This window comes from Phacochoerus africanus, chromosome 2 (genome assembly GCF_016906955.1).
Source record: "Phacochoerus africanus isolate WHEZ1 chromosome 2, ROS_Pafr_v1, whole genome shotgun sequence".
Taxonomy (NCBI): domain Eukaryota; kingdom Metazoa; phylum Chordata; class Mammalia; order Artiodactyla; family Suidae; genus Phacochoerus; species Phacochoerus africanus.
In genome coordinates, this window is record NC_062545.1 from 50,036,157 (window position 1) to 50,062,927 (window position 26,771).

At 38.1% G+C, this 26,771-nt stretch overlaps 1 protein-coding gene across 4 annotated transcripts in view; it reads left to right on the forward strand.

The window, feature by feature from the left end:
- COL19A1 (collagen type XIX alpha 1 chain) overlaps positions 1 to 26,771 on the forward strand; it is a 345,293-nt gene that overhangs the window by 33,643 nt on the left and 284,879 nt on the right. For all 4 annotated transcript variants that reach the window (XM_047760063.1, XM_047760070.1, XM_047760080.1 and 1 more), the window contains 2 exons: positions 23,123 to 23,246; positions 24,601 to 24,876. In XM_047760063.1, the coding sequence (XP_047616019.1) occupies positions 23,123 to 23,246; positions 24,601 to 24,876 (400 nt within the window). The remainder of the gene's footprint in view (positions 1 to 23,122; positions 23,247 to 24,600; positions 24,877 to 26,771) is intronic.

Here is a 26,771-nt window from a genome sequence, read left to right on the forward strand (position 1 = left end):
TATTCTCTGTTCTACAACTTTTTATTTCTACATGGATGGAGAAGTATTATACTTGTAAAAGTCAGAGCCATGAGAATGGCTGTATATCTCAGGCTATAGGCAACATTATTTTAGTTATTAACTCATAACAAAAGCAATAGTTAAAGTAAAAGAAACATATCCAATATGGAGTCAGATTTATTATTCCTGATTACAATTCTTCTATCACTGTATTTCCTTAACTGTATCGAAAATGTGAAGTGAGTCATTGAGTCATACATTCTTAAGATGGAAAGAAAAGCCAGACAGGTTCACAGTGACTAACACCGTAAAAATCATACAATTTGGACAAATTTTATATATTAGAAAAGAATTTTAAAAGTATCATCGTATAGATTTTTAGAATGTGTGCAAATACTTCTGCATCACAAAACCTATATTGTCATTTCCTAGAAAATTCAAGGATGTTAATATGTTCTAATAATACATCACTTTATATTGAGAGGGCTACTTGTTATTTCACAGCCATGGGAGGTCCCAGAGCTGAAATCTAATAGTGGCCCCTGTCCAAGGAGATTTTCTAGGAGAGACCAGAGAAAGAGTCAGAGCACCCCAGATTGGTAGATGGCAGGTTTCCTGAGCAAGGGAACTTAGATTCAAGGCTTATACTGGGCAACCTCAAGACCAGTAGATCTCTTCATCTCCCCCAGAATCTAAACTTTATGTAGAGACCTTAGTGGGGTTCAGTTCACATACACAGTCCAGGTGGTCTCAACTACACATTACTGCCTCAAGGCTACATCCTTGAAACAACTCCTGAGGTAGGAATAGTGGGCAGATGGTACATCCCAAGGATAGGGGAGGGGATGAGGAGCTTCCCATTGCCTGGGCCAGCTTATAGATCAACTGAGAGTCATGTTCTCTCAGTGACCTCCTCCAACACATCTAAAATGTAATATAATATGAAATGTTATCTGTTCAGTATTTCCATTTAACTGTTTTGGAAACATTTAATATTATCGTCAATTTTCAGTAAGTTGTGATTTTCATGTAATTCAATATTTGGGGGGAGTAAAAAGTATCAGTATTACTTTTACTGATAAAAAAAGTATACAGATTCTACAGCATTTTTTTAATGGGTTCTATTATTTTCTGAAAATAAAGAAATGACCCAGTGCTGTGTTTACAAGTGGTAATTACTATGCATAAAAATGTTTGGGAGAGACATGTGTATTGCAGCAAAAAGAGAATGGTGCATGCATGGTGGGGCATGTGGGGCAGGGAGCTGGTGCACCTGAAATAGGAGATGCTTTTACATTGAAGTGAGGTATACATGTAATTCGTATATATTTCATTGTGGGGAAGGACGTTTGAAGTGGGATGAGGTGTGCCTATATTAGGCAGACTTGTATGTAGGGGGTAAAAAGCCTACATACAGAGTTTTGCCTTATTCCTTTTTCCATATTTGCTGAACCATTTTCTTGGCCCTTCAAAAGTTTATCGGTTGACTATGTGAGGCCCAACCTCCAAAGATTCTACAACATTTATATCAATTTTATTTTCTCTTAGTTTGAAGAGATCGCTTAACATATCTATCATCTTAACAAGTGCTTAGTGTACAATATGTTATTGCTGACTATGGGTGCAGTATTATATAGCAGATCTCTAGTTTATCTTTTTTCTCATTAAGGCTAATTACATGTGAACTGTCTTATCATAAAATGTTCTTATGCCATTTACCGGTGAGAGTAGTGAAGTGCCAGTTAAACATACCACTTAGGAGTCATAATAATGCAGATGTCATCATTAAGTAAGACAATTAAGGAGTCCTGTTTTGGTAGTTACTTGGGCTAATTTGACAGGCTTTAGTTAATCTACTTCTCCTGTTGGATTATGTATTGCATTTTTTCACTTCTTCACTTGTCTTTTTATCCTATGAATCAGATCTTATAAAGGGCAATAGGTTTTGCTTGGGTGTGGATCGTATGTATGTGTCTGGAGTGTACACTGCAGGTTTTCAGAATATACAAAAGAAAGGAAGCATGTAAGCACATACTTCCGTCATCTTTAATTGTATTTGGCCCATAGAAATGCTCCGAGGATTAGCTATTAATAGACATTCAGTGGTGGCAAATGTGCTGCTTTTATCATGGTTGTAAACCTAAATTTAAGTGAGGCCTTAAATTTATGAATTAACTAGAGCATTGACTGTAGTAATGTATGATATTTTGTTACACTAGTGCATAAGGATAATTTTAAAACAACTCTACGGATTTTTTTATAGATCCATAGGACTCTGTGTTTCATAAAATAACATTGGATACTCTAATCCTTATTCTCAGGGGCAGAATCAGATAGAAAGTTACAGTTATTATTTCACTGATTTTGAAACATATGTCAATCCAAGAAGAATAATTGTGTCAACTAATACATAATTCATTTATTACCATTTCAGTTCTTTCAACTTAGTCATAAAGGTTACTCAGAAAATAAGCATGGTAGCCAAAAAGTTGTGCATGTCTTTTTTATGTGCCTCCCATCAGCTTGGTAACGCCTTGACCATTGCTTCATTTTAGTCAGCACTTACATTTTCTAAAATACATTTTCCAGATTAGATTAAGGTTTTTATAATTTTAAGCAAAAATTTTCAAATAATTGACTTTGGTAAATTCCCCACACCATAGTCAAATCTATGTAACTTGGAAGCAATCATGGGTTCAGTGAAACTTTTAATTAATATGGATACACATGATAGTGCTGTGTAGAGGTCACATCTGGCTGGTTGAACATGAGATTGAATTGACCAAATGTTTTGTCCCCAAGTTATTCCTCTTATTTGAACCACCTAAACTTCTACCCTCTACCTCAGAGCGTCTTTGCTTCAGCTGACCTCTCCTGAGGGGAATCTCCTGTTTTTAAAGCTGAACTCATTCACTTGTGCTCTTAACTTGGCCTTGTCTACCTCCTGTGAGATCTCAATCCACCCATGACCCCTTCTGCTCTTCTGTTTTGTTTGTTCATTGTTGGGTTTTTTTGGATGCACTCCAGGCCAGGGATTGAATCTATGCCACAGCAGTAACCAGAGCCTCATCAGTGACAACGTCATATCCTTAACTCACTAGGCCACCAGGGAACTCCTTTGCTCTTCTGTTTTAATGCCTTTCTCCAAAGTACCCAGACTCTTAATCTACAAATACATACTCAATCCTTCCGTGTTCTAGAAATGTTTTTCCTTGATAGTCTCTTTTCTTCCCAAACTTCTCAAGGGTATAACATAACTGACCACTTTCATGTCCCTTAGCCCACTCAGATCTAACTAGGACTCCTGAACACTGTGGAAATGCCTCTTTCCACATCACTGGTGATCACTGTCCTGTCTCCAGTGTCAGTGACATCTGTGCATCCATTTCTCTCTGTCATGTTCTGTCCAGTATTTCTGCCCATTGGAATCCTACACATCCTAGAAAGCTTACCTTCTACACACTGCCTTCACCGATGTCCTCAGGCAAATTTCCTTCTTCTTCTGTGGTCCAATACACTTAAAAAATACTTTTTAAGGGAGTTCCTGTTGTGGCTCAGTGGTTAATGAATCCAACTAGGAGCCATGAGGTTGCGGATTCGATCCCTGGCCTTGCTCAGTGGGTTAAGGATCCGGCGTTGCCGTGAGCTGTGGTATAGGTTGCAGATGTGGCTCGGATCCGCGTTGCTGTGGCTCTGGCGTAGGCCGGTGGCTGCAGCTCTTATTCTACCCTTAGCCTGGGAACCTCCATATGCCCCGGGAGTGGCCCAAGAAATGGCAAAAAGACAAAAAAAAATACTTTTTAATATAATGCTTATCTCATTCTTGCTCAGATAATCTTAATGTTCCCAGGACTCATTAGCATATGGGTTTAAGTTGTGTCATATTAAGATTGGTGCATCCTACTTTCTATTTGAGCAACTGTAGAACCTCAGCTCCCTCCTAAAGGCTACTCTAGTTATTTCTGAGAGCCCCATGGATGTTATATATGTGATCATGTGTGAAAGCAGGCAAGCTTCTGTTCTTTTCTGTGTGTGCCTTTTATTGCTTTTTTATTGTGGTAAAACATATATAACATCACAGTTACCATTTTAACCAATTTTAAGTGTACAGTCCAGTGGCATTAAGTACTTTCACATTGTTGAGCAACCATCACCACCATCCACCTCCAGAACTTTTTCATCTTCCCAAACTAAAACTGTACCCATTAAACAGTTTATCCTCCTTATCCTTCCCCCAGCTCCTAGCAACCGCGATTCTACATTCTGTCTCTAGGCAATTTGACAACTCTAGGTGTCTTGTATAAGTAGAATCATGTAATACTGGTCCTTTTGTGTCTAGCTTATTGCACTGTGTATGCTTCTGTTACTGTGTCTCAATCTCCTTGTCACTGCATGTCACTGCTGCCTTTGCTATGAGTCCCCTCCAGGAAAACACTTTTCCCTGGGACCCAGCCAACCTCTGCTCACGGCTATTCATTCTCAGCCTTCAAGGGCCAAGTTGCTCTGTGGCTTGTGGCTGAATGTGTCTATGTGCTTTGGAGGGTGGTGGCAAAGTTTCAGGGACCTTCTAACTGTTCCTGGGACCCCAAGGCAGTGCTGCTTGGGCACAGAGCCTCACAGTGTATTTAACAAATGTAATTCAACCAGCTCTTGGCATGCCTTCCTCTGTGAAGCTCAAAAGCTCGTCGATATGGATACTAGGCTATCCTCTCTATTATCTTCACATTGCCCCGCTGTCTTCTAATTTAGTCATAATAAGAAGAGAAAAATTCCCTTTGCTTACAAGAGAACTATGTGGGAAAAATATTTCATGATATAGTCACCATTATTTCTGAGTTTAGCTTTGATGCCAATGAAAGAAGAAATGCTAACATGTTCATTTCACTCAATTCTCAAATGTTATCAAATACTCACTATGTGCCAGGCACTGAGATTTTAAGAATAAATAAAGACATGATCCTAGTTATTCCTGTCTGGGAATTGTGGAATTAGTAGCAAACTTTAAGCATGGGGTGTGGTGGATTCTTGAAAGATTGGCTGAAAAGTAGAGCTTGAAGAAAAAGCACAAATTTGCCAGGTGGTAGTTGGAGGGTATATATCATGGTGATTTTAAAGGTCAACAGGGAGTTCCTGCTGTGGAGCAATGGGTTAAGGATCCGGCATTGCTGCATTTGTGGCACAGATCTCAGCTGTAGCTCAGATTGGATCCCTGGCTCCTGAACTTCCATATGCTGAAGGTGCAGCAAAAAAACGATAAAAATAAAAAATAAATAAAAATCAACACAGTTTGAAGATGGGTGAGAAAGCCTGTGTGGTTAGTAAATGCAGGTGGGAGACTGGAGGTGAAAGAGGTGGAAGGGGCGGCTGAGATGCCATTCTGAAAGGTCTTACATGCCTGACTAAGGAGTTTGAATTTAATTCATATAAAAAAGGAAAGTGAAAGATGAATAATTTCTGGGCTCTGGAGAGAAACCAGATTATATCAATTATACCTCAACAAAGCTGTCTTCAAAAAAAGTGAAGGCACGGGAGCAGTAGCCCCTCGAGGGGGAAAAAAAAAAGCTGAGTACACGCCACTGGGAAAACCTCAGCTTTCGATATCAGTCTGGGACTCCCAGGCTGACCTTGAAGCAGGTCTCAGGCCCCCAGGCTCAGAAGGACCCCTCAGGGGATCTCTTGAGGGTGGGCGTGGGTTTGACCTGGAATTTTATTTTATCTTTTTTGGGTAGGGGACATCTGAATATGACTTTCTGAAGACTAGCTTCTCTGGTCTATCCTTGAGTTTTGTTATGAGATGGTCATCTGGGGGGAGGGCTCGTTTTCAAAAGGCAAGCCATTTACAGTGTCACAATGAACAAGTGCTAATATAACGGGCATAAGATTATTAGAGTCATCCAAGCTTTGTTTTCCCATTAACAACCTATCTGTCTGAATCCCCACGGCAAACACAAAAAGGCTAAGATTTCAGAGTCTCTGTGGCTGTGGAACTCAAACGTCATCTCTCAGCTTGTGGGGGGAAGCATTTCAGACCAGCCCTCCAGGCCCTGCGAGCCAAATTGCTTCTAACGTGACAGGTGATGGTGGATGTCAGCTGGGAGAGAAATGACTTACTATAAACTCCAAGCATCTCTCACTTCTCTCTCAGGAAATGTAACTTGTATCAGATTTCTCTTCCTGGAAGATATTCAGCAAGTCAAAGGCCCCATTGATACTTGTAAATACGGAAGTTCTTCATAAACTCTGCCTCACGCCTATTTAGAATGGAAGAACTAATTTGGAAGCCAGTTCTTGATATTTAAAAATAGCTTTTTTTTCCATTCAGCCATTTCATTTTTAAAGCAAAAAAATAAATAATGGTTGGTCCTGCTGAATATGATATGGAAAACTCATTTCAGCTCTACCAAAATAGACTTTTTAAAAAAGGGCTTTGCTTCAAGGCTTGTGCTATGAGCTGCTAGAAGACCTACCCCTGGAACTGTTGTAATTAATAACTAAACTTTTTAAACACGTTGTTCTCTATGTGTATATCATGCTCAATTTTGGGAACACCACCTACAAAATGAAATTTCTCTAGAATAATCATGTCCTCTTGTTTTTCAGTCTATGAACACTGTAATTGTGGAGGTTTGTTCATCTTCATTTTTTCCTTTTTTACATTTCACTCCTTGCCTTATACTCCTTATTAGTTAGTTAGGTAAAAGAACAAAAAAAATGAACTGGTAGTCATGGATTTTTTTCCTCCTAATCTTCCCTTGTTCTGTAGTTTGGGTTTTGTCCTTTATTTTTCTATACATGAAACAGGTATTTTTTTTGCCACATGAACAACTAAGGTTCTTGTAGGAATACTAAACAATATATCATATTGAACTTGTACAATGAAATTGCCAATTACTTAGTATGCTAAGAAGTAAAGAAATTTTTGAGCTTCATCATGGTCTTGATTTTTCTTGACACATACCACTAGCGCATGGTGGGGAGAAAATAAGATCTACTCTGCAATTCCATCTCCCCATAAAACAACTTTATCAGTAAATACTTGCATGCACTTTATTTAAAAAAAATTTTATTGTAGTTTATTTACAATGGTCTGTCAATTTCTGCTGTACAGCAAAGTGACCCAGTTATACATTTATATGCATTCTTTTTTTCACATTATCCTCCATCATGTTCCATCACAAATGATTAGTTATAGTTCCCTGTGTTACACAGTAGGATCTCATTGCTTATCCATTCCAAATGCAATACCTTGCATCTATTAACCCCAAACTCCCAGTCCATCCCACTCCCTCCCCATCCTACTTGACAACCACAAGTCAGTTCTCCATGTCCATGAGTTTGTTTCTTTCCTGTCGATAGGTTCATTTGTGCCATATATTAGATTCCAGATATGTGATATCATGTGGTATTTGTCTTTCTGACTTACTTTACCTAGTGCAAGAGTCTCTAGTTTCATCCATGCTGCTGCAAATGGTATTACTTTGTTCTTTTTTGTGGCTGATTAAAATTCCATTGTATATATGTACCACATCTTCTTAATCCATTCATCTGTCGTTGGACATTTAGGTTGTTTCCATGTCTTGGCTATTGTGAATAGTGCTGCAGTGAACAGAGGGGTGCGTGTATCTTTTTCAGTGAAAGTTTTGTCTGGGTATGTGCCCAGGAGTGGGATTATTGGATCATATGGTAGTTCTATATTTAGTTTTCTGAGGTACTTCCATACTGTTTTCCATAGTGGTTGTACCAATTTACATTCCCACCAACAGTGTAGGAGGGTTCTCTTTTCTCCACACCCTTTCCAGCATTTGTTATTTGTAGACATTCTAATGACAGCCCTTCTGACTGGTGTTAAGTGGTACCTCATTGTAGTTTTGATTTGCATTTCTCCAATAATTAGTGATGCTGGGCATTTGTTCATGTGCCTATTGGCCATCCATATGTCTTCTTTGGAGAAATGTCTATTTAGATCTTCTGCCCATTTTTCATTTTGGGTTGTTTGTTTGTTTGTTTGTTTGTTTGTTTTTGCTGTTGAGTTGTATAAGTTGTTTGTAGATTTTGGAAATTAAGCCCTTGGCAGTTGCCTAGTTTGAAACTATTTTCCCCCATTCTGTAGGTTGTCTTCTTTTTTTTTTTATGGTTTCCTTTGCTGTGTTAAAGCTTTTAAGTTTGATTAGGTCCTGTTGGATTATTATTGTTTTCATTTATATTGCTTTGGGAGACTGACCTAAGAAAACATTTGTATGGTTGATGTCAGAGAATGTTTTGCCTATGTTTTTCTTCTAGGGGTTTGATGGTGTCTTGTATTTAAGTTTCTAAGCCATTTTGTGTTTATTTTTGTTCACTGTGTGAGGTTGTGTTCCAGGTTCGTTGATTTACATGCTGCTGTCCAATTTTCCCAACACCACTTGCTGAAGAGACTCTCTTTTCCCCATTTTATATTCTTGCTTCCTTTGTTGAAGATTAATTGACCATAGGTGTTTGGCTTTATTTCTGTTCCATTGGTCTGTATGTCTTTTTGTACCACTTTAAAAAAGCGTGTTATTTTTAAGTTTTATGATTTTCCTTAACTCTTCTCTGCTTGCCATGCTCCCCATCTGGAAGGGAGTGTGAAAAAGCAAAGTTTATCCTCTTAAGGTAGTACTTGTTGGTTTCTCATTAATGGGACAGTCAGGAATGCCCATTATTTGTTCAGTTGACATCCTCCGTCCTAGGAGACCAGACATCTCACTTTTGTCAAGATAAATTTGTGTTAATGTGTTAGGAATGGATTCCATAGCTCGGGATGAAAAGAATGGACCAGAGAAGCGTTAATGAAGAGTCAGTACTAAGAGTCCTCTTTCCTTCCGTAATCACAATTACATTTATGATCATTATTTTCATACTTTAAGGAATTACCTGTCTTTTTAGTTAGGTAACCATTCCAGTGATATTATTCCTAAGATATTAAAAGATCAGCATATTACCTCTCACCAGTAGGGTAAATACAGAGACACTTTTTATCAGAACACTTCATACTTTTCTTCACATTAATAGTTATTAGTATATACATGGTTCTCATATTTTTCTGTTTCCCTCAAATTGTACTCATTATAAAGGGAATGCTTGGTGAAAAATCCTAATTTTTCTAAGAAATGTTCTCTAAGGAATACAGAGAAAATATTCATGATTGGTTGTTATCTTCTATAGCATGCATGTCTTTCCCCAGATCTATCCCTGCTTTAAAGATATTACTGCATGGTTTGTGATACTTCCTGAACTGTGCTCAAAATATCATTAGAAGAAGGAACTGTAATAACTTACCCCTCAGGGCTACTGGTCACCTAGGATGTGCAAATGTCATAGTGCATCCTTTGCTCAGAGGTCCAAATATGATTTATTGTTGTTGTTAATATTATAGAGTGCTGGTAAACATTTTAATTATTTTTTTCACTTCTTGACATTAATATTTTATATTTATGTTGACCCTGTCCCACTAAGTACTCAGAGAATAGCTTTTTCTCCCTTATAGTTCCAAAACATTACTTTTAAGTCAGGTTGGTAACGATGAGGGAAATTTTATCCTTAACTCAGAGGATGTAAGCAACTTGATATACTGGAAAAATCTGACCTTGGGATTAGGGGTCCCAAGTTCAAGTCCCATTGTGACCTCTGTCTGGCAGTGTTGGTGGGCAGTTGTTTAACTTCTGTGGCTTTAGTTTCTCATTTATCAACTGAGATGGTTGATCTAAATCACTGTTAAGGTCCCTTCCAGCTTTAGGAGTGTAGGACTACAGGAAACTATCATGTGTGGTTTCTTACAGCTGAAACATTTCCAAGGACTGGGAGACTCCTGCTCAAGGACACTTTTGGAGAAGTCTTGGAGTAGCAATTCTATTTTGCTGTAGCCTGTAGAGATTTAAAGATTCTTTTTGAAAGTAAGAATGCTGATTGTGTTTTTTCCTAAAATTGTTAAGCTTTTTGATTAATCTGTTTTTTTTTAAATTTTCTGGGAGTATAGTTAACTTACAATTTTATATTAGTTTCAAGTGTACATCAAAGTAAATCAGTTATATGTATACATATATCCTTTCTTTTTTCCCATTTAAGTTATTACAGAATTAACTAACCTGTTTTAGAATCTCATGGGTTTGGCTTTTCCTTCTGCTGTTTTCCTGCTGTGTGTGATGTAGCCCAGTCTCAAAGATCTTGCCTTTAGGAATTGTGCAGAGTAACATAGACTTCATATTGAATGTCAGTGTTTGACCTCTACCAGGACTGGTTTAGGCTTCATCATGGATTTTCCATGGATGGAACACACTTTTATGGATGCCTTCTATCTGCTAGGGATGGGTCTAGATGCTTGATTTTGAGAAACAAGGATGACAAAGCCCCTGTTTTCATGGAAATCACATTCTAGTGCTTGGAGATAGGCAATATATGTGTAAATTAAAACTTTGTATTAACTTGGGTGGTTATAAGCCTATGAAGTATCTAAAACAAGGTAAGTGTTATATTACTATAGACCTTTCAGAGGAAGGGGCATTGGAGCTGAAACCTAGACAGTGAGGAGTAGCACCTATGTGATGAGTCCTGGGAACAACATCCCAGAAAGGAAACAGGAAGTAGTACAAAGGCCCAGGACCTCAATGAGAATGATATGTTCAAGGAACAAAACTCAGGTCATTGCAAATGGAGCATGGGTGCCACACAGAGCCTGGAATGGGAGACAATGTGTCAGAGGAAGGTAGGGGTCAGAGCACTAGGCCTTATGAGCTGTGATGTGCGATGTGCGCTTTATTCTAGGAACCATGGGACCCTGTAGGGAGGTGATAAGTAAGGCAGGGACATGGTCTGATGTTCATTTAAAAAGCTTGTTCCAGTGGCTGTGTGCAGGCTTGACTTCAAGGGAGGAAAAATAGAGACAATGATTAGGACATGTTAACAAGGGTCTGGGGTGAGATGGTTGCATCTGGGTAGGGGCGTGAAGGTGGAGCTGGAGAGAAGTGGACAGAGTTGTTGTCTGTTGAGTGGTAGGAGCAGTAAGACTTGCCGATGGGCTGAATGGGGTAGGGGCTCATCAAGGAAAGACAAGAATCAGGTTTGACTTTCAGATATTTGGCTGGAACACCTGGGTGAATGAATGGCCGTGTCTTTCATTGAGATGCAGAATCCTGAATGTGTTTGTTAGGGAGCAAAAAGTCCAATTTCAGTTATTTAGTTAGAGATAGCTTTAATATCCAAGTAGAGATGCCTAGTAGGAAATTAGGTGTGTGCATCTACAGTACAGGTAGGGGAAATAGCTGAGGTTTATCTTGATTGCATCTCCCCTTTGGTATCACCTTCTTTTTGGACCTTTCTTCCCAAACTCCCAGTGCCTTCATGGGACACTTTTGCTGCCCAGGGCTCACAACAATGTCCTCTCAGCTTGGTTTGGCTGATTTAGGGACATTTCCTGTCCTGGGCTTATTCCTCTCTCCCTGTGCCTTCCCTATTTAAACTTTCAATCTTTATAACAATCCCCATACATAGATTCTGTGTTCTATGCTGCCCAAGGAGAGAATTAATTATTAGACAGTTTGTTAGTAATGTGTGACTAGTTTCTAAGGACGATTTTATTTTATTTTATTTTTTTGTGGGGGGTGCTGCATGTGCGACATACTGAATTTCCCAGGCTAAGGGTCGAATTGGAGCTGGCCTGCACCACAGTTCACAGGATCCCAGCAATAAAGTATCCTAGCCATGTCCATGACCTACACCATAGCTCATGGCAACAATGGATCCTTAACCCACTGAGTGAGGCCAGGGATCAAACCCACATCCTCATGGACACTAGTCTGGTTTGTTACTGCTGAGCTACAGTGGGAACTCCCTACGGATGATTTTAATAGTCAGAGTTTGTGTTTTATAAACACAAGCATTATCCAGAGAGGAAGAAAGCTCTCTCCTAGTAAAGTATTAAATGTTTTGGCTTGTCAGTGGAAGTACTTCATGGTTAAGGAGAATGTCATTTTTAACTCTGAGTTCATACCACATATACAAAGGATGGTGGATGCAGAATTCCATTGAGTATATAATAACAAGTATACACACAGAGGGATTAAATGCTCCATCTTATGCCAAGATCTTTCCTGTAATACAGATACCTTATACATCCTCATTTTACTTGTATTTTCAAATGATTTTAAATAAATTTTAACCAGGAAAGGATTTTTCATTAGTCAAGTGGGAAAGAAGACCTAGAGAATGTAGTTATTATGCTATTTGGACAAATATAATCCATTCTTAAATACAGTAAATCCCTTTAGGGTTAATAATAATAATAATAATGATGATGATGATGATGATGATGATGTTCATTTTTATCTAATTCCACAAATACAGGTACTACTACTTTGTAAGTGAATACTCTGAAGCCTATGGAGAAAGTATATTTTCTTTTTTTTTTTTTTGTCTTTTTGCTATTTCTCTGGGCCGCTTCCACGGCATATGGAGGTTCCCAGGCTAGGGGTCTAATCGGAGCTGTAGCCACTGGCCTACGCCAGAGCCACAGCAACGCGGGATCCGAGCCGCATCTGCAACCTACACCACAGCTCACGGCAACGCCGGATCGTTAACCCACTGAGCAAGGGCAGGGACCGAACCTGCAACCTCATGGTTCCTAGTCGGATTCGTTAACCACTGCGCCACGACGGGAACTCCAAAGGTGTATTTTCATTTGAGGTTTCTTTCATCTTCTCTTAATACCTCATGACTTACGTACTATGAAGGCTATAGGTTGGGACTTGTAGATTTTATGGCTTTTTTTTTTTTAACCTCTCATAGTAGCAAAAATAATGTTTGTTAATTCTCCCTCATCTCTGTCCTTGAAGGACATAAAGTTAATTTATTGGTCGTTAAAAATTAGGATTTTCTTTTTCCTAAACTGAAAACAGTAGTGCTTTGTTAAAAAAAATGATCACTGATACAAGTTATGCCTACTGCAAAAAAATGAGAAACCAGAGAAAATATAAAGAATAAAAATCTTTTAATTTTAATACTAAGAAGGAAGCATTGTAAATATCTTTATGAAATCAATTTTATATTGTGGTCAAAGGCTCAGTGGTACTTGTTCTCAGAAGTGGACATTGCCTTTGCTATAGCCGGTCATTGTAAGGAGCCCCACTTTTGATCCTCTGCCACTTCCCCTACAGTTTAATAGCATTTCCTTCTACTTTTTGGTTGAACAGAGGGCTGTTACATATAGAGAACATGAGAGCAGATGAAAATGAAATTTTAGATTTTTTTAAACATTGGAATAAATTACAAGTTCAAAAGAGTCTGAAATATGTGAACTACAAGTCCTCAGAGACACTCCAGATTATATCTAGAACTTTCAGGGACTAGTGTAAAGAGGATTTAAGAGGCAGTAAGCTTCCTTGGGCACCTTTGGGTAATTTGGGACGACTTTAGTTTGGCTCTCTGTGACTTAGTTGTATTTTTTAAAAATGAATTTTAGAGCAAACATTTTGTTAATTTGGTATACCTTTGCTCTCACCTGTCCATGAATGTTCAGGTGGCTTTCATTAATATGAAGAAAAGTAGGCCATGGGAAATTAAGGGTTAATTACACCTAAATTTCACTAAACTCTGAGCTCTTCAAATATAGGTTACTATTAATTTATGTGGATGAATTTTTCATTTATAACATTAAACTAAATACAATGTGTATAAAATGAAGGGAAGGTAGAAAATATCCTATTGAGAATTTCTAGCCCCATATGTGTATGAATGAGTTTGGCAAGCAAGGCTAAATAGTATTTTTCTTAATAGTAGTCACTGAATAAGCAAGTAGGAAATTAGGTGTGTGCATCTACAGTACAGGTAGGGGAAATAGCGGAGGTGTAGAATTTCTTATAGGGAATTGCACTCCATTCAAAAATATTCAAGCATGGATATCTTAGACATTGCAAACTGTCATTTTGTCTTTCTGGTAACAGACCAGTAATCCAATATGGCCTCTTTCATAATAGAAATTTTGGCAAGACCCAGAGAAATTATTTTGTGTCACATTAAGTGTTTGTGCTTGAGTGATATAAACAAAAAAAAAAATCTGTAAGAGTATATAGATGTTGTAACATTATTTTTAAAATAAAAACTTTTTCTTCAAAAATTACAGTCTTGGCAAGCAAAATATTTTTGGCCTTGAAAGCAGAATATAAATTTCTGAAAGGGAAACAGAATAACTATATGTATTTTCATCCATTATACACTTAGGCCAAGAGAAAAATTTTTCTTTTAACATAACTAAATTTACTTCAATGTATAATTTTAAGGCTACATTTATTATCAACATTATTAATATTAATAATCTTATTTTGTTTTATTATTTTATCACAAAAGAATCATTTAATGACATGAAATATTTTCAGTTTTTGAATTATATTTTAAATTATTAAAAATAATTCTATTTAGTTTTACTCATGAAGTATTAAAGAATCCTATCACAATTAAGTATGTCTTTATCTGTTTTATTTGCTGGATCACTCACTCCACTCATTTAGCAAGTAGTTATACAGTGCCCTGTTGGCACTGCTCCTAGGCTTTATGAGTGGTACAAAGGTAGATTAAACATTGTCCTTTCCTTCAAAGAGCTCGCAGTCTCATGATGAAATGTGATAGGTACCTACATGACTGTAATCCTAAGTAGAAAGTGAGGAGAAAGTTGTTTTCATTATTTTTTGCTTTGTAACAAACCACTGTAAAACCTAGTGGCTTAATAAAACAATTTATTATTTCTCATGATTTTGCAAGTTAGAAAAAGGCACAGGATTTATCTATATGGTTCTGCTTCATGAGATGTTCAGTCAGGTCACTTGGCTGCATACAGCATACACTTAGGCCAATTTTTCTCTTGGCCTAAGTGTATAATGGATGAAAATACATATAGTTATTCTGTTTCCCTTTCAGTTCAGTAGGCTGAACTGAAAGATCCAAGGAGCTATTACTGATGATGTTAGCAGGCAAAGTAAGAAGCCCAGAAAATGTACCCATCCATATAAACGAGAACACAGGATAAATGGTCAAAATCAAAATTTCAGCACTCTGGAAATTAACCAAGGGCTTGCAACAATTAAATGAATGTTTATTCAAGAAAAACATACTGACTCTTGATAAGAATAGCTAGCTTTATGACACTTTAAACTCTCTCCCCAGCATGATGGTAGCCTTGAAAACCAATAGCTCTGTAATCACAAGTGCAACTATTGAAGAGGGCGAATGCTTTTGGAGGTCAATAAAAGCCTTATTTCCAGAGAATTGTCATTATTTTACCTGACTGGTGGTTCCTTAGAGACCCCTACTCATAGGGCTCATTGTTATTTGACCTGACTCTGTTCATTCAGTAAGAACAGCCCTTTTCCCCTGGCATTTTTTAAAAATAATCAATAGTAATTTTTTAACATTACAGCTGCCCAAGACAGCAATTACAATTGAAGCAAATGATGTGTTCCCACTGTTGTGTAGTGGGTTAATGATCCAGCTTGTCTCTGTGGAGGCACTAGTTTAACTCTGTTGCAAGCAGCGGGCTGATGATCCACACTGGCATTGCTGCAGCTATGTGTAGACTGCAGCTGTGGATCGGGCTCAGTCCTTGGCCCAGGAACTTCCATATGCCATGACTGTGGCCAAAAATGAAAAACAAAACAAAACAAACAAATGATTGGAGCAAATGAGAAGATGACCAGAAACATTTAAAAGGAAAAGGTGGGGGAGGAGATATCCATAGAAAGCACTGAAAAGCACCAACATATTTGTGGGAATCTGCACCTATGCATACAAGGAAACTCAGGAAACATTCAAAAACCCTATGCTTATAGTTCTGGCCAATTTTGAAACTTGGTGCAAGCAAAAAGAGAAGGCTGAGGAAAGTTGTAGACTGCCTGCCTGGGCATTGAAGACATTTTTCAACATGCACATACAGTACCTCAGCAGATGCCTGGATGCTTATAGGTCAAAGGCACTTAAGTGTTCAATCATTAGCTGACCACTAAACTAATTGGGCAGAGAGTCCAGTGGTCACACACAACAAAGAATGTACACTTTACAAAATCAGTTCAGGAAAGTGACTAAGCAGGAAAACAGCAGCAATTGCAATGATGACAAAAATAATAAATAGCTGTATAACAGCGAACCACTGGTGCATGGAGAATAATCTGATTCCCAGAGTCGCCACCTTACATTATTTATAATTTCTACTTTTCAATCAAAAAAATTAAAAAATATGTGAAGATACAAAATATGGCCCACACAGAGAGAAGAGAATAGTTAATAGAAACTTCCTGAGGAAGTGTAGATAGTGGACTTACTTGGTAAAGACTTTAAATCAGCTGTCAGGTTCTAGTAAGGATGGTCTTTCTGGCTTGCAGATAGCTGCCTTTTTCTGTATCTTCACATGGCAGAGAGAAAACAAGAGCGAGCTCTAGTTTCTTCTTAAAAGGGAACTAATCCCATCATGAGGACCCCATCTTCATGATCTTACATGAACCTAATTACTTCCTAAAGGTCCCATCTCCAAATACCATCACAGTGGAGGTTAGGGCTTCACCATTTGGATTTAGGGGACAATTCAGTTAATAGCACTAAAAACAAAATTGACTTTAAGGAAAAGCTGTGAGAAGTGATCAAGGATGATGAGATATGATCTCATATTTGTCAGAATGGCTCTTCTCAAAAAGAACACAAGTAAGTATTGATGATGATGTGGAGAAAAGGGAACTCTCCTACACTGTAGGTGAGAATATCAATTGGTGCAGGAACTGTGGAAAACAGTGTAGAGGTTTCTCAAAAAACTAAAAATAGAACTATATATCACCCAGCAATTCCATTCTTGGGTGTATATCTGAAAAAAAACAAAAAACTAATTCTAAAAGATACATACACCTCAATATTTATAGTAGCATTATTTACAAAATATCTATAGCAGCATTATTTACAATAGCCAAGATATGGAAGTAACCTAAGGGTCCATCAACAGATGAACAGGCAAAGAAGTTGTGGTATATATTTGCAAATGAATATTACTCAGCCATAATAAAAAATGAAAATTTTCCATTTGAAAAAACATGGATGGATTTGGATGGTATTATGCTGAGTAAAAGAAGTCAGATGAAGAAAAAGGAATACTGTAGGATATCACTTATATGTGGAATCTAGAAATTATAACAAACTAGTGAATATAACAAAAAGAAACAGACTTGCAGATATAGAGAACAAACCAGTGGTTGCCAGTAGGGAGAGGGAAGAGAGTAGGGGCAAGATAGGCATAGGAGGTTAAGAGGTAAAAACTACTATGTTACAAGGATATATTGTCCAATACAAGGAATATAGCCAATATTCTGTAATAACTGTAAATGGAGTATAACTTTTAAAAATTGTAATCACTATATTGTACACCTGTAACATAATATCATACATCAACTATATATACTTCAACTAATAAAAAATTTTAAAAAGTGTGTCAATCCATTGAGATAATATAGTATCATCACAAATATGTATCCCCAAACAAAGCCATTAAATTCAGGAACAAACAACTGACAGAATGGAAGGAAAAAATAGACAATTCAACAGTAGCTAGAGACCTCAATACCCCATTTTCAAAATTGGCAGTACATTATACAGAAGATCAGAAAGGAAATAGAAGACTCCAGCAAATCTACAAGCCAATTAGACCTAACACACTGTAGAACATTCCACCAAACCACAGCAGAATACGCATTCTTCTTAAGTGCACATGGAACATTCTCCAGGGTGGGCCATTTGTTAAGTTGTAAAGCAAGTCTAAGTAAATTTAGAAGGACTGAAAACGTCCTGCTGTTACAGGATTTAAAAAACAGTCCCACTCCTAATACTAGGTTTTCCACTCATAACCTTTAATTTTGGCCAGGCACTATATTTCCCCACTCTCTTCCAATTTATATGACTTTATATTTTCTGTGTATTTTTGTCCTCTCTTAAATTATTATTTTATTTATCTTTTTAGGGCTACACCTGTGACATAGGGAGGTTCCCAGGCTAAGGGTCAAATTGGAGCTGTAGCTGCTGGCCCACGCCATAGCCACAGCAACGCTAGATCCGAGCCATGTCTGCGACCTATACCACAGCTCATGGCAACGCTGGATCCTTAACCCATTGAGCGAGGCCGGCAATTGAACCCGAGTCCTTATGGATACTAGTCAGATTCGTTTCCACTGAGCCACGTTGGGAACTCCCTAAATGATTTTAAGAAACAATTACGCCAGCAATCTTTCTTTTTCCATCTTTGTATGCCTCTGTGGGTATTCAGCAAACATTTGTATAGATCCAAGTTTGCCACCTAGCAGTCCCTGATTCATTTGGTTTTGTACAATGTTAGTCTGGGCAGTGTTTATTAAAAATCTGAATTAGTTGCCAAAATTATAGCTTTAAACTTTTCAGATAAAAATCTGGGTATCTGGCTTCTCTAGAAAAATGGGATGAACTGGCAACACTGAACTTCATCCCTATATGGTAAGAGTTTTGCTAGAGTTAATATAGCAGCTGCCCCTAGATGAGCTGGGCTCTATATTTCCCTCAGTCTACATACATGTGTGTCCTCTAACTGAGGAGGAGTATCAGTGCTATTATTAATTTGCTTGATCTATTTGTTTTTCCTATAGTAGTCTTAAGAGAAAAATGAAAATGTCTTGTATGTACATTTCTATCCAAGATAGAAAAACTAAGGCTAGACTTAGAGGGGACTATGTGTTATTTTTATTGTTTATTTTTGTTTTAGATTTTTTTATATCTGAATTCAGTTCATTAATCGATTCATTTGATAATATTTACTGATTGCCTACTTTGTGCAGGCACTATTTTTATACTAGTGAATAAGATAGACAAAGAACCTGAGGACGCTTACATTCCAGTTTCCTGGCTGGGCTCTATAGCGATGTAGCTGTGACTCTTGGGTTTATATCTTATGAGGAAAGGATGTCTTCATTGTGAAAATCTTCAGAAGGATTGAGGGGAATGAGGATTGAGAAAAGGCCAGTACATTAGGTGACTGGGAATGCTTTTATTTTAATTTATTTGGAGGGAATTCTTGACTGATTTTAACAGTTTTACTCATAGGACTTTAAGGACAGATGAGAACAGACATCTGCATTGTGGTTATTGAAGCCAATAACAGAAACAGACATTTCCAAAGTCACCCTTTCAGGCTCTTAAACATGGTGCCATGTCTCCCTATTCTCTTTGCTCTGAGTGAGGGTTTTAAGACAGGTGGCCATTCTGCAAGAGCTGACCCTATAGAATGCCCCATTTCATTTTATTCTTTGCTGTCTCTGGGTCTCTTCATCAACGCTGACAGCCTACCAGCAACAGCCCTAGAATCTGCATTGAAACAGAAGGAATTCAGGGAGCTGTCGGGAAGGTCACAGTGGCCCACTTACACGCGTTAGTCACTATGTGGCTAAGGTGACCAGTACTGTTAATTAGTTATCAACCTGTGCCTAACTGAAACACCAGCACATTGCAATACATAGGAAACTTTCAAGACCGGAAAGAATTCTACATCGCAAGTCACAGGACCTGGACCTGGTCTGTGGCCCAATTCACTGGGCCACTGGCTGTCTTCGTAACATTGTCCCTGGGTGAAGATTGAGGGCCAGGACCCAGAAGCCTCTGGATTTGAGCAGCACTGTCTGGGGGGAGACCCTCACTCTGCGGAACGGTGTAGAGAACCGGGGCTGCTGTGTTGCTTTGCTGGTGAGCTGATAGGAGAGGAAGAGCTCAGGGACGAGTGGCTCAGGGCAGAGTCCTCTCCCGGGTGGACTCCAGTGTCTGGCTCTCAGAGAGCACACTTTGGCCCAGAAGTGTGGAGGGAGGAGATCTGGCTCAAGGTTTGACAGCAGGATGACCTGAAGATGCCATAGTCCCTTTGCCTTTGAACAGGTTGCCGAGCCTCTGTTGCAGCCCTCGTGGTCCATTTCCAAACGGGTGCTCAGACCATCTGGCAGCTCTGGGAGGAGCCCTTCTGCGCCTGCGCACTGCACTTGGCGCCGCCTGTGTCAGCGCCCCTCCTCGCTTATACATGATGTCTGGAATCGCCTCTTTGGAAACGCTGGCTTGTCGTCCTTCCTTCTGACTGGTCCTCCGGCAGCCCCTGTCATTGTCAGATCATTCTATGACCCCGAAAAATTTATTGTGGTTTATGGTGCCTGCTGGTGGGTCACTTCAGCCCTCTGTCAAGTCAGTTGTAACCACCTTGGCTGGTATCAGTTTTGACTCGACTTCTTTGTTATCTAATGGACCCTTCCATCGACAAGTTTTGGTCTAAAGTCTGTGTCATGTGACACAGAACCCATGTGATCCCCGTGCTCCAGGTGTCCACAGAGGTTTCTAGTCTGGGACTTGGCTTTGCACAGGAGCACGCCAAGAGACCTGTGTGGTGAGCCCGAGGTCGGCCCGCCTTCGGGATGAGAATAGGATGCCTGAAGGGTTGACGAGCTTAAACAGAAAAGACTGCCTTTTTAGTGAGAGTGAAAGGTAACAGTACTTTAATGTTCCATGTACTCAAAAAATGACCGACCTTTTCTGTGCTTGGGGATGGAGGGACTTTCTAAAGTTTAAAAGGAGTTATATTTTTCTTATTTCATTATTTTCCAACATCCTAATTAAAAGAAAAAAAAATCCAAACAAAAATTGACAAGCTTCCACAGTGGGGATATTGCCAGAATTTCAAAGGAGATATTTTCTGATCTGTCAGAGACCCAGGAACAAATCCCAAAGTTATTTATTATGAGTGGAAATCCTATTTGAAAATAAGTGCGTCTGGTTCTTGGATTAACTTCTTGAGTGAAAAAGCTGGTCTGTCTTTGCAGTTGGCATCCTGTACTCCAGCTCCTCCATTGCCTGGGGGCTTCCAGAGCCCTGTTTCAGTGGAGCTGCTGCCTGAGTTCGGATTTGGTGGGAACTACGGCGCTTGCACAGATTGGGTGGGGCTGCATCACGTGATGACCTTCGCGGAAAGAGAGTGCAGGGAGCATCCTTGGGGAGAGGAAGGGACTGCTTTCAGAATGCACGGAGGCTCAGGACTGAGTGGATGGCGACAATGCAGGCTTTCAGAGGATTCGTTTAATAAGTTTGGCGGATATATGGTAGATATATATGGATCTCTCTATATACAGAGAAAGATAATGCTATATATATGGATTATACTATAGCAAGGATGGAGGAAGTTTTGTCTGTTTTATAGCAGGGGAGATGGTGAAGATAGGCATATATCTGAAAAGCAAGAAAAAGTGATCATTGGAAAGGGCGAGATTGGGGATTTCAATGGCGTTTTAACCCTCTAAAGTGAAAAAATGACTGCAGCATGAGAGCAAGAGGGGAAGAGATAATGGATTTTCAAAAGACAGGAGGCAGTGGGATAATCTGCAATGGAGAGGAAGTTAGAATCTCTGAACTGCGTGTCGGGGTGCTCCTGGTATGTAGGCTGGTTTACCTTCCTGGGTACCTGTGAGGCTCATGCCAGGGAGGAACAAACTTCTGCAGAAGCTGGAGAGGGTGTGTATGTATGTATGTGTGTGTATGTAATGAAATTAGTCAGACCTAATTTTACTGAGCTTCACTTTATTGCACTTCACAGATATTGTTTGTTTGTTTGTTTGTCTTTTGTCTACACTGAGCGAGGCCAGGGATCAAACCCGCAATCTCATTGTTCCTAGTCAAATTCTTTTCCGCTGTGCCAGGATGGGAACTCCTGTTTGTTTTTCACAGATTAAAACTTTGTGGCAACCCTGTGTTTGAGATGATGGTTAACATTTTTTTTTAGCACTAAAGTATTTTTAAAATTAAGATATGTATATTTTTAGATATAATGGTACTGCATACTGAATGGAGTATCCTAATGTGTAAACACAACTTTTACACATAATGGGAAACCAAAAAATTCGTGTGACTAGCTTTATTGTGATATTCATTTTATTCCAGTAGTCTAGAACCAAACTTGCAATATCCCTGAGGTATGTGCATACATACATGTGTTTGACCAAGTAAGAACTATAGGCCAGCACAGTTGTTTTCATTTTTTTCCCCTGATTTCCCTACCACATATGACTTTGTCTCTAAGACAAAGTGTAAAACCAAGGTTTCAGAATTCCCCATGAGTTTGGTTGTCATTTTCAATGAACCTTGGTGTGGTATTCGCAGTTAGTAGTTACCATCTCAGTGTATGATGTTTTATTTATATAAACAAATTCTGGCTATGTTAGTCCTTAAGAGAATTCTTACCTACTACTTCTCATGATTTTTTAAAAGAAAAGCAAGATTCCTGCCTTGCATATTTTTTATATACAAGGCACATAAATTTTAAAGTCAGCTTAGAAGAATGTAATTCTCCTTGTTTTCCAATGAAAGCCCAATTACAATTTATATTCATTGTGAATTTTTGTCCCTGAGTTTCTTCATGGATCCAGTGGGACCAGTATTTTGAAACAAGATTGAAGCAGAAGCATCTTTGGACTGTCTTTAGGTTTTCCTCTACTACCTAGAAGGGATTTGTTTATTTTATTTTATGTAAGAATGAAAAATAAGCTAAAACATCTTTCTATATATGGTTTTAGTCTTAAATTGATACCTACTAGAAAATCAGAAATAGGAATTAATTTTGCAAGGGTTTAATACAATAAAACTTCTTCAGAAAATATACATTTAATTGTTAGCAGTGTTCTTTGAAGTGCTCTGTACTTCTCTCTACTGACAAAATTAAGGGGTACTATTTATTTCCTTTATAAATGTCTACTGTTTGCCAGTCTGCAGTGAATTCTGAGATTCAGATGGAACATCTTGTTGAGTGAACGAATATCATCACGTATAGCCTAGTTACTAACTTATACAGACCTCAAGCTTTAACAACACCCTACCAGGAAATTTTTAAAGAGAAAGAACAAGGATACAAATTCCATAGGTAATGTAGGCATGGCTGCCTCCATATATACAGTAGGTAGATTATTATAAAGATGCATAATAAATTATAAATTCATTGAGAAAATACGACAGATATTGTTTTGCAAAGAACTTCATACAGAGATTTTCTGTCCTTACCCCCTTTAGTTTTCTGTAATGGTTCCTTGTTTTCTTCCCACAGTAAGGTATTTCCCAAAGGCCTTCCTGAGCATTTCGCGATGGTGGCCATGTTTCGGGTACGAAGAAGCACCAAAAAGGAACGGTGGTTTCTGTGGCAGGTTTTAAACCAGCAGAATATGCCACAGGTAAGGAACCAGAGAGCTGTGCTGGTGAGTGAGTGATCTTTGGTGTGATTAGGCCAGGTGAATCTTGGAACTGTGAGCATAAATTTGGGAGCAGACCTCATTTGTGAATATGCTGTCAGAGAAATCATCCACAGGGAAATGTAAGTATTCTCAGAATTAGGAGGGTCTTGCTGAGGTCTGCAGTGAGAGAGCCTGGTGGGTGAGACAAGATTAGTTTAGGGTTTTTTTTGTTTTGTTTTGTTTTGCTTTGCTTTTTTACTATTAGATTCCTGTTTTTGTCTGAAGACACTCAAACTGCTGTTCATTTACAATTACTTTGTTGACACCAAGTCCACTTCAGTAACGACGACTTCATCTATCATTTCTGATATTATAAATTATTTTAAAGCTGTTCATTATTTTATCTGAAAATCCTTAATGGATTAAGAGATGAGATACAAATATGATTCCAGAAAGAGAAAATAACCGAGCACTTGCTAGACACTAGTTAGTGACAAAGATAGGAGATTGGCAAAACATGATTCCTCTTCTCAAGGAGCATAGGGTCTGGTAATGCCACGTAGTAGAACAGCATACAAAACATGATCACAGGGTGACAAGTGTGGTGGCAGGGGACAGCTTAGAGTTGGGTGGGGACTGGGAGCATAGAAGGGACAGCTCCTGAGACCAGACACGAGAAGAGAGGGGATCTAGGAATATTTGTAGGAGAGATGGCATTGGGGCAAAAAGAAGGGGATATGGGTACTCTAGAGAGGGGAGATGAACATCACAGTTACTTATGGGCACCATCTGTCTATGTTTATTTCCATACATATCATTGAAATGTTTTTCGTTTCACTGGTCTTTTAATCTGTTATTATATAGTTACAATTTTAAGATGGAAATATGAATTGAATGAAAATAATATGTTTTTTATGAAAATGCATTTTCTCTGTACCATGCAAATCATCAAAGGTGAAAGAAGTTTATCTCACTTTCCATTCTAGGAGAAATGACAATTTCTTATTCTTTTTAAATTGGTAACATTTAATTCTTGAATCCATCATATAGAATTATACACATGCATATATATACTTAGATATACACACACATATATAAATACATATATACTCCTTAATGTACTCTCAAGAAGGGAACATTTTAAATTCACCAAATATCCCATATTTAAACCATTTTTGTAGCTGAATGTTTGCTGTTCTTTCATGTTAATGAATCCAGTGGACATAGGTGTGATCTAAACCATTTTACTAAGTGCCTCAGTTCTACTAACATACATCTTGAGTTTGTCTTTGAGTGCTTTAATAATTTTTAAAATTTAATTTCAAATATTTAAAGATCATTTGCATCTTTGCAGGTGTCTATAGTAGTTGATGGTGGAAAGAAGGTGGTGGAGTTTATGTTCCGAGCTGCCGAGGGAGATGTGTTGAACTTCATTTTTAAAAATCGAGAACTCCGTTCTTTGTTTGATCGTCAGTGGCATAAACTTGGCATTGGCATACAATCCCAGGGCGTTTCACTCTATATGGACTGTAACTTAGTTGCAAGCCAGAATACTGATGGAAAAGGTGCTTTGGACTTTCGTGGAAGGACAATTATTATGGCCCGAGCTTCAGATGGCAAGCCTGTGGATGTGAGTTGTGGAAGCAAACTAGTAAAATTTATAAATTAAAACATCTTATTAGAACCTTTTTCCTTTATAATACATTCCCTTCTCAACACTATTTAAATTAATTTCCTCTCAGATGTGTAAAGCATGGCTATGTATTTCCATCTGTAATTTCATATATATTATTTTCTTTTTTCATCCATTATCTCTAGCTTCTGAATCTAAAAGAACTAGGTCAGGCCTTAAAAAACAAGGTTATGAAAATGAAATTCTACCAAAATTGAAAATATGGTACAAAGAGTAAGGTTGGTCTAAGTTCGTATGTTTTAAATAGAAAGGATTAGGAAAAGATGCACTTTAAGTTAAATGGTTCCATATTATCTAATATTTTCATTCAAGAACAATAGGCTATTTATTCATCCTCAGAATCACAGGGTTTTTGTCTTGCAGACCTGTTTTCATAAGCTTATAATTGTTTTTTAGAGTTCTATTGGACTGAAACGCAGCTGCTAAATGTATCTGTAGGTCATTTGGATGAGAACAATTGGCTAGTAAAACTAAGATGAAAATTTATTTAAAAATTATGTTTGATGCTCAGGTGATATAGATTTATGATTAATTTCCCTAAAGAAGAAGGCCTATAATCTTAAAATATATCCAAGTTTGATGACTTCACATTTTCTTATAGGTAGAATGGTGGGAAAACCCATATAAATAATCTGAATGGAGGTCACCAATGAGAATTACTAATACTGTTAACACAAAGAATTTAACAGTTTGATTTTATTTCAAAAGTACAATTCTGTGCAAATACATATTTGGCCAGCATATTATTTCTAAAGGCCCCTGTGGTAGATATCAGAAATGTATAATAGATGGATAGATAAATAGATATTATGTATGTGCATATATGTAGTCAATAAAATATTTTTAAACTGTCTTCTCTAAGGAAAAAATGACAAATCAGTGAGAATATCATAACGAAGTTCAGTGATGGTCATCAAAATAGGTCAGTGTAGAAGCCAGTTCTGGAGATTTGACATCACGGCATCATGGAGAGTGAGCTTGTTTGGGGATCACACAGATGTGATTATAAATCCTGGCTCATCCAATTAACTCTTATGATCTTCTGCTTTATTAGCTATTGATTTATCTGAGTCTTGGAGTCCTCAATTATAAAATAATTTTGGTAGACTCACTAGTTATAATTGTATAGAGTGTGTGCTATAGTGCATCTCATGTGGTCAGTTCTCTGTATATTCTTTTATTTATTTAGGGCCAGACATGCCACTCAGCCCTGACATAGAGAGTGGAAAACATGCTACTCCTCTCTCAAAGATCTTAAAGGCTAAGTCTATGTCAGTAAAAGTGGATTAAATCTATGTCAGCAAATGGTGGCTGCCAATAGTATTAACAGTATTCATTATAGACCTTTCAGAAAGGTTTCTCCAAAGTGAAGGGAGAAAGTGGAACCCAGAAGCTGAACATCAGAAATGCAAGTTTCAGCACTGGGTGGAGCGTAGGTAGATAGGAAGTGATCTGCATGGAATTGTAGCAACTGTAGTCAGGGTAGCAGTGGTCCACAATGAAGCACTGGAGTTGGGGACTGGAATCTGATCTTCCACAGCACTAGTGAGGGTAAAGTGGGAAACTGGGAGGACCAAAGAACATTAGGATTTGGGATAGGATATAAATTCATAACCTTTGGAAAAGAGATGGCAATGAGAGAGGAACAAGTTATTGCAAGAGTGGGGGCCTGACTCAGAGGCTCCCCTCTGAAGATTGAGTATTGTGTTCTGTGTCTTATTAAGTTCTTCCTCAAGGAAAGAACCTTAGGCTGAAGAATATCATGTGTGTCCTGATCAAAAGACACAATTATAGTCTTTTGTGAAAATTACAGTCTTCAAATGGTTTCATAG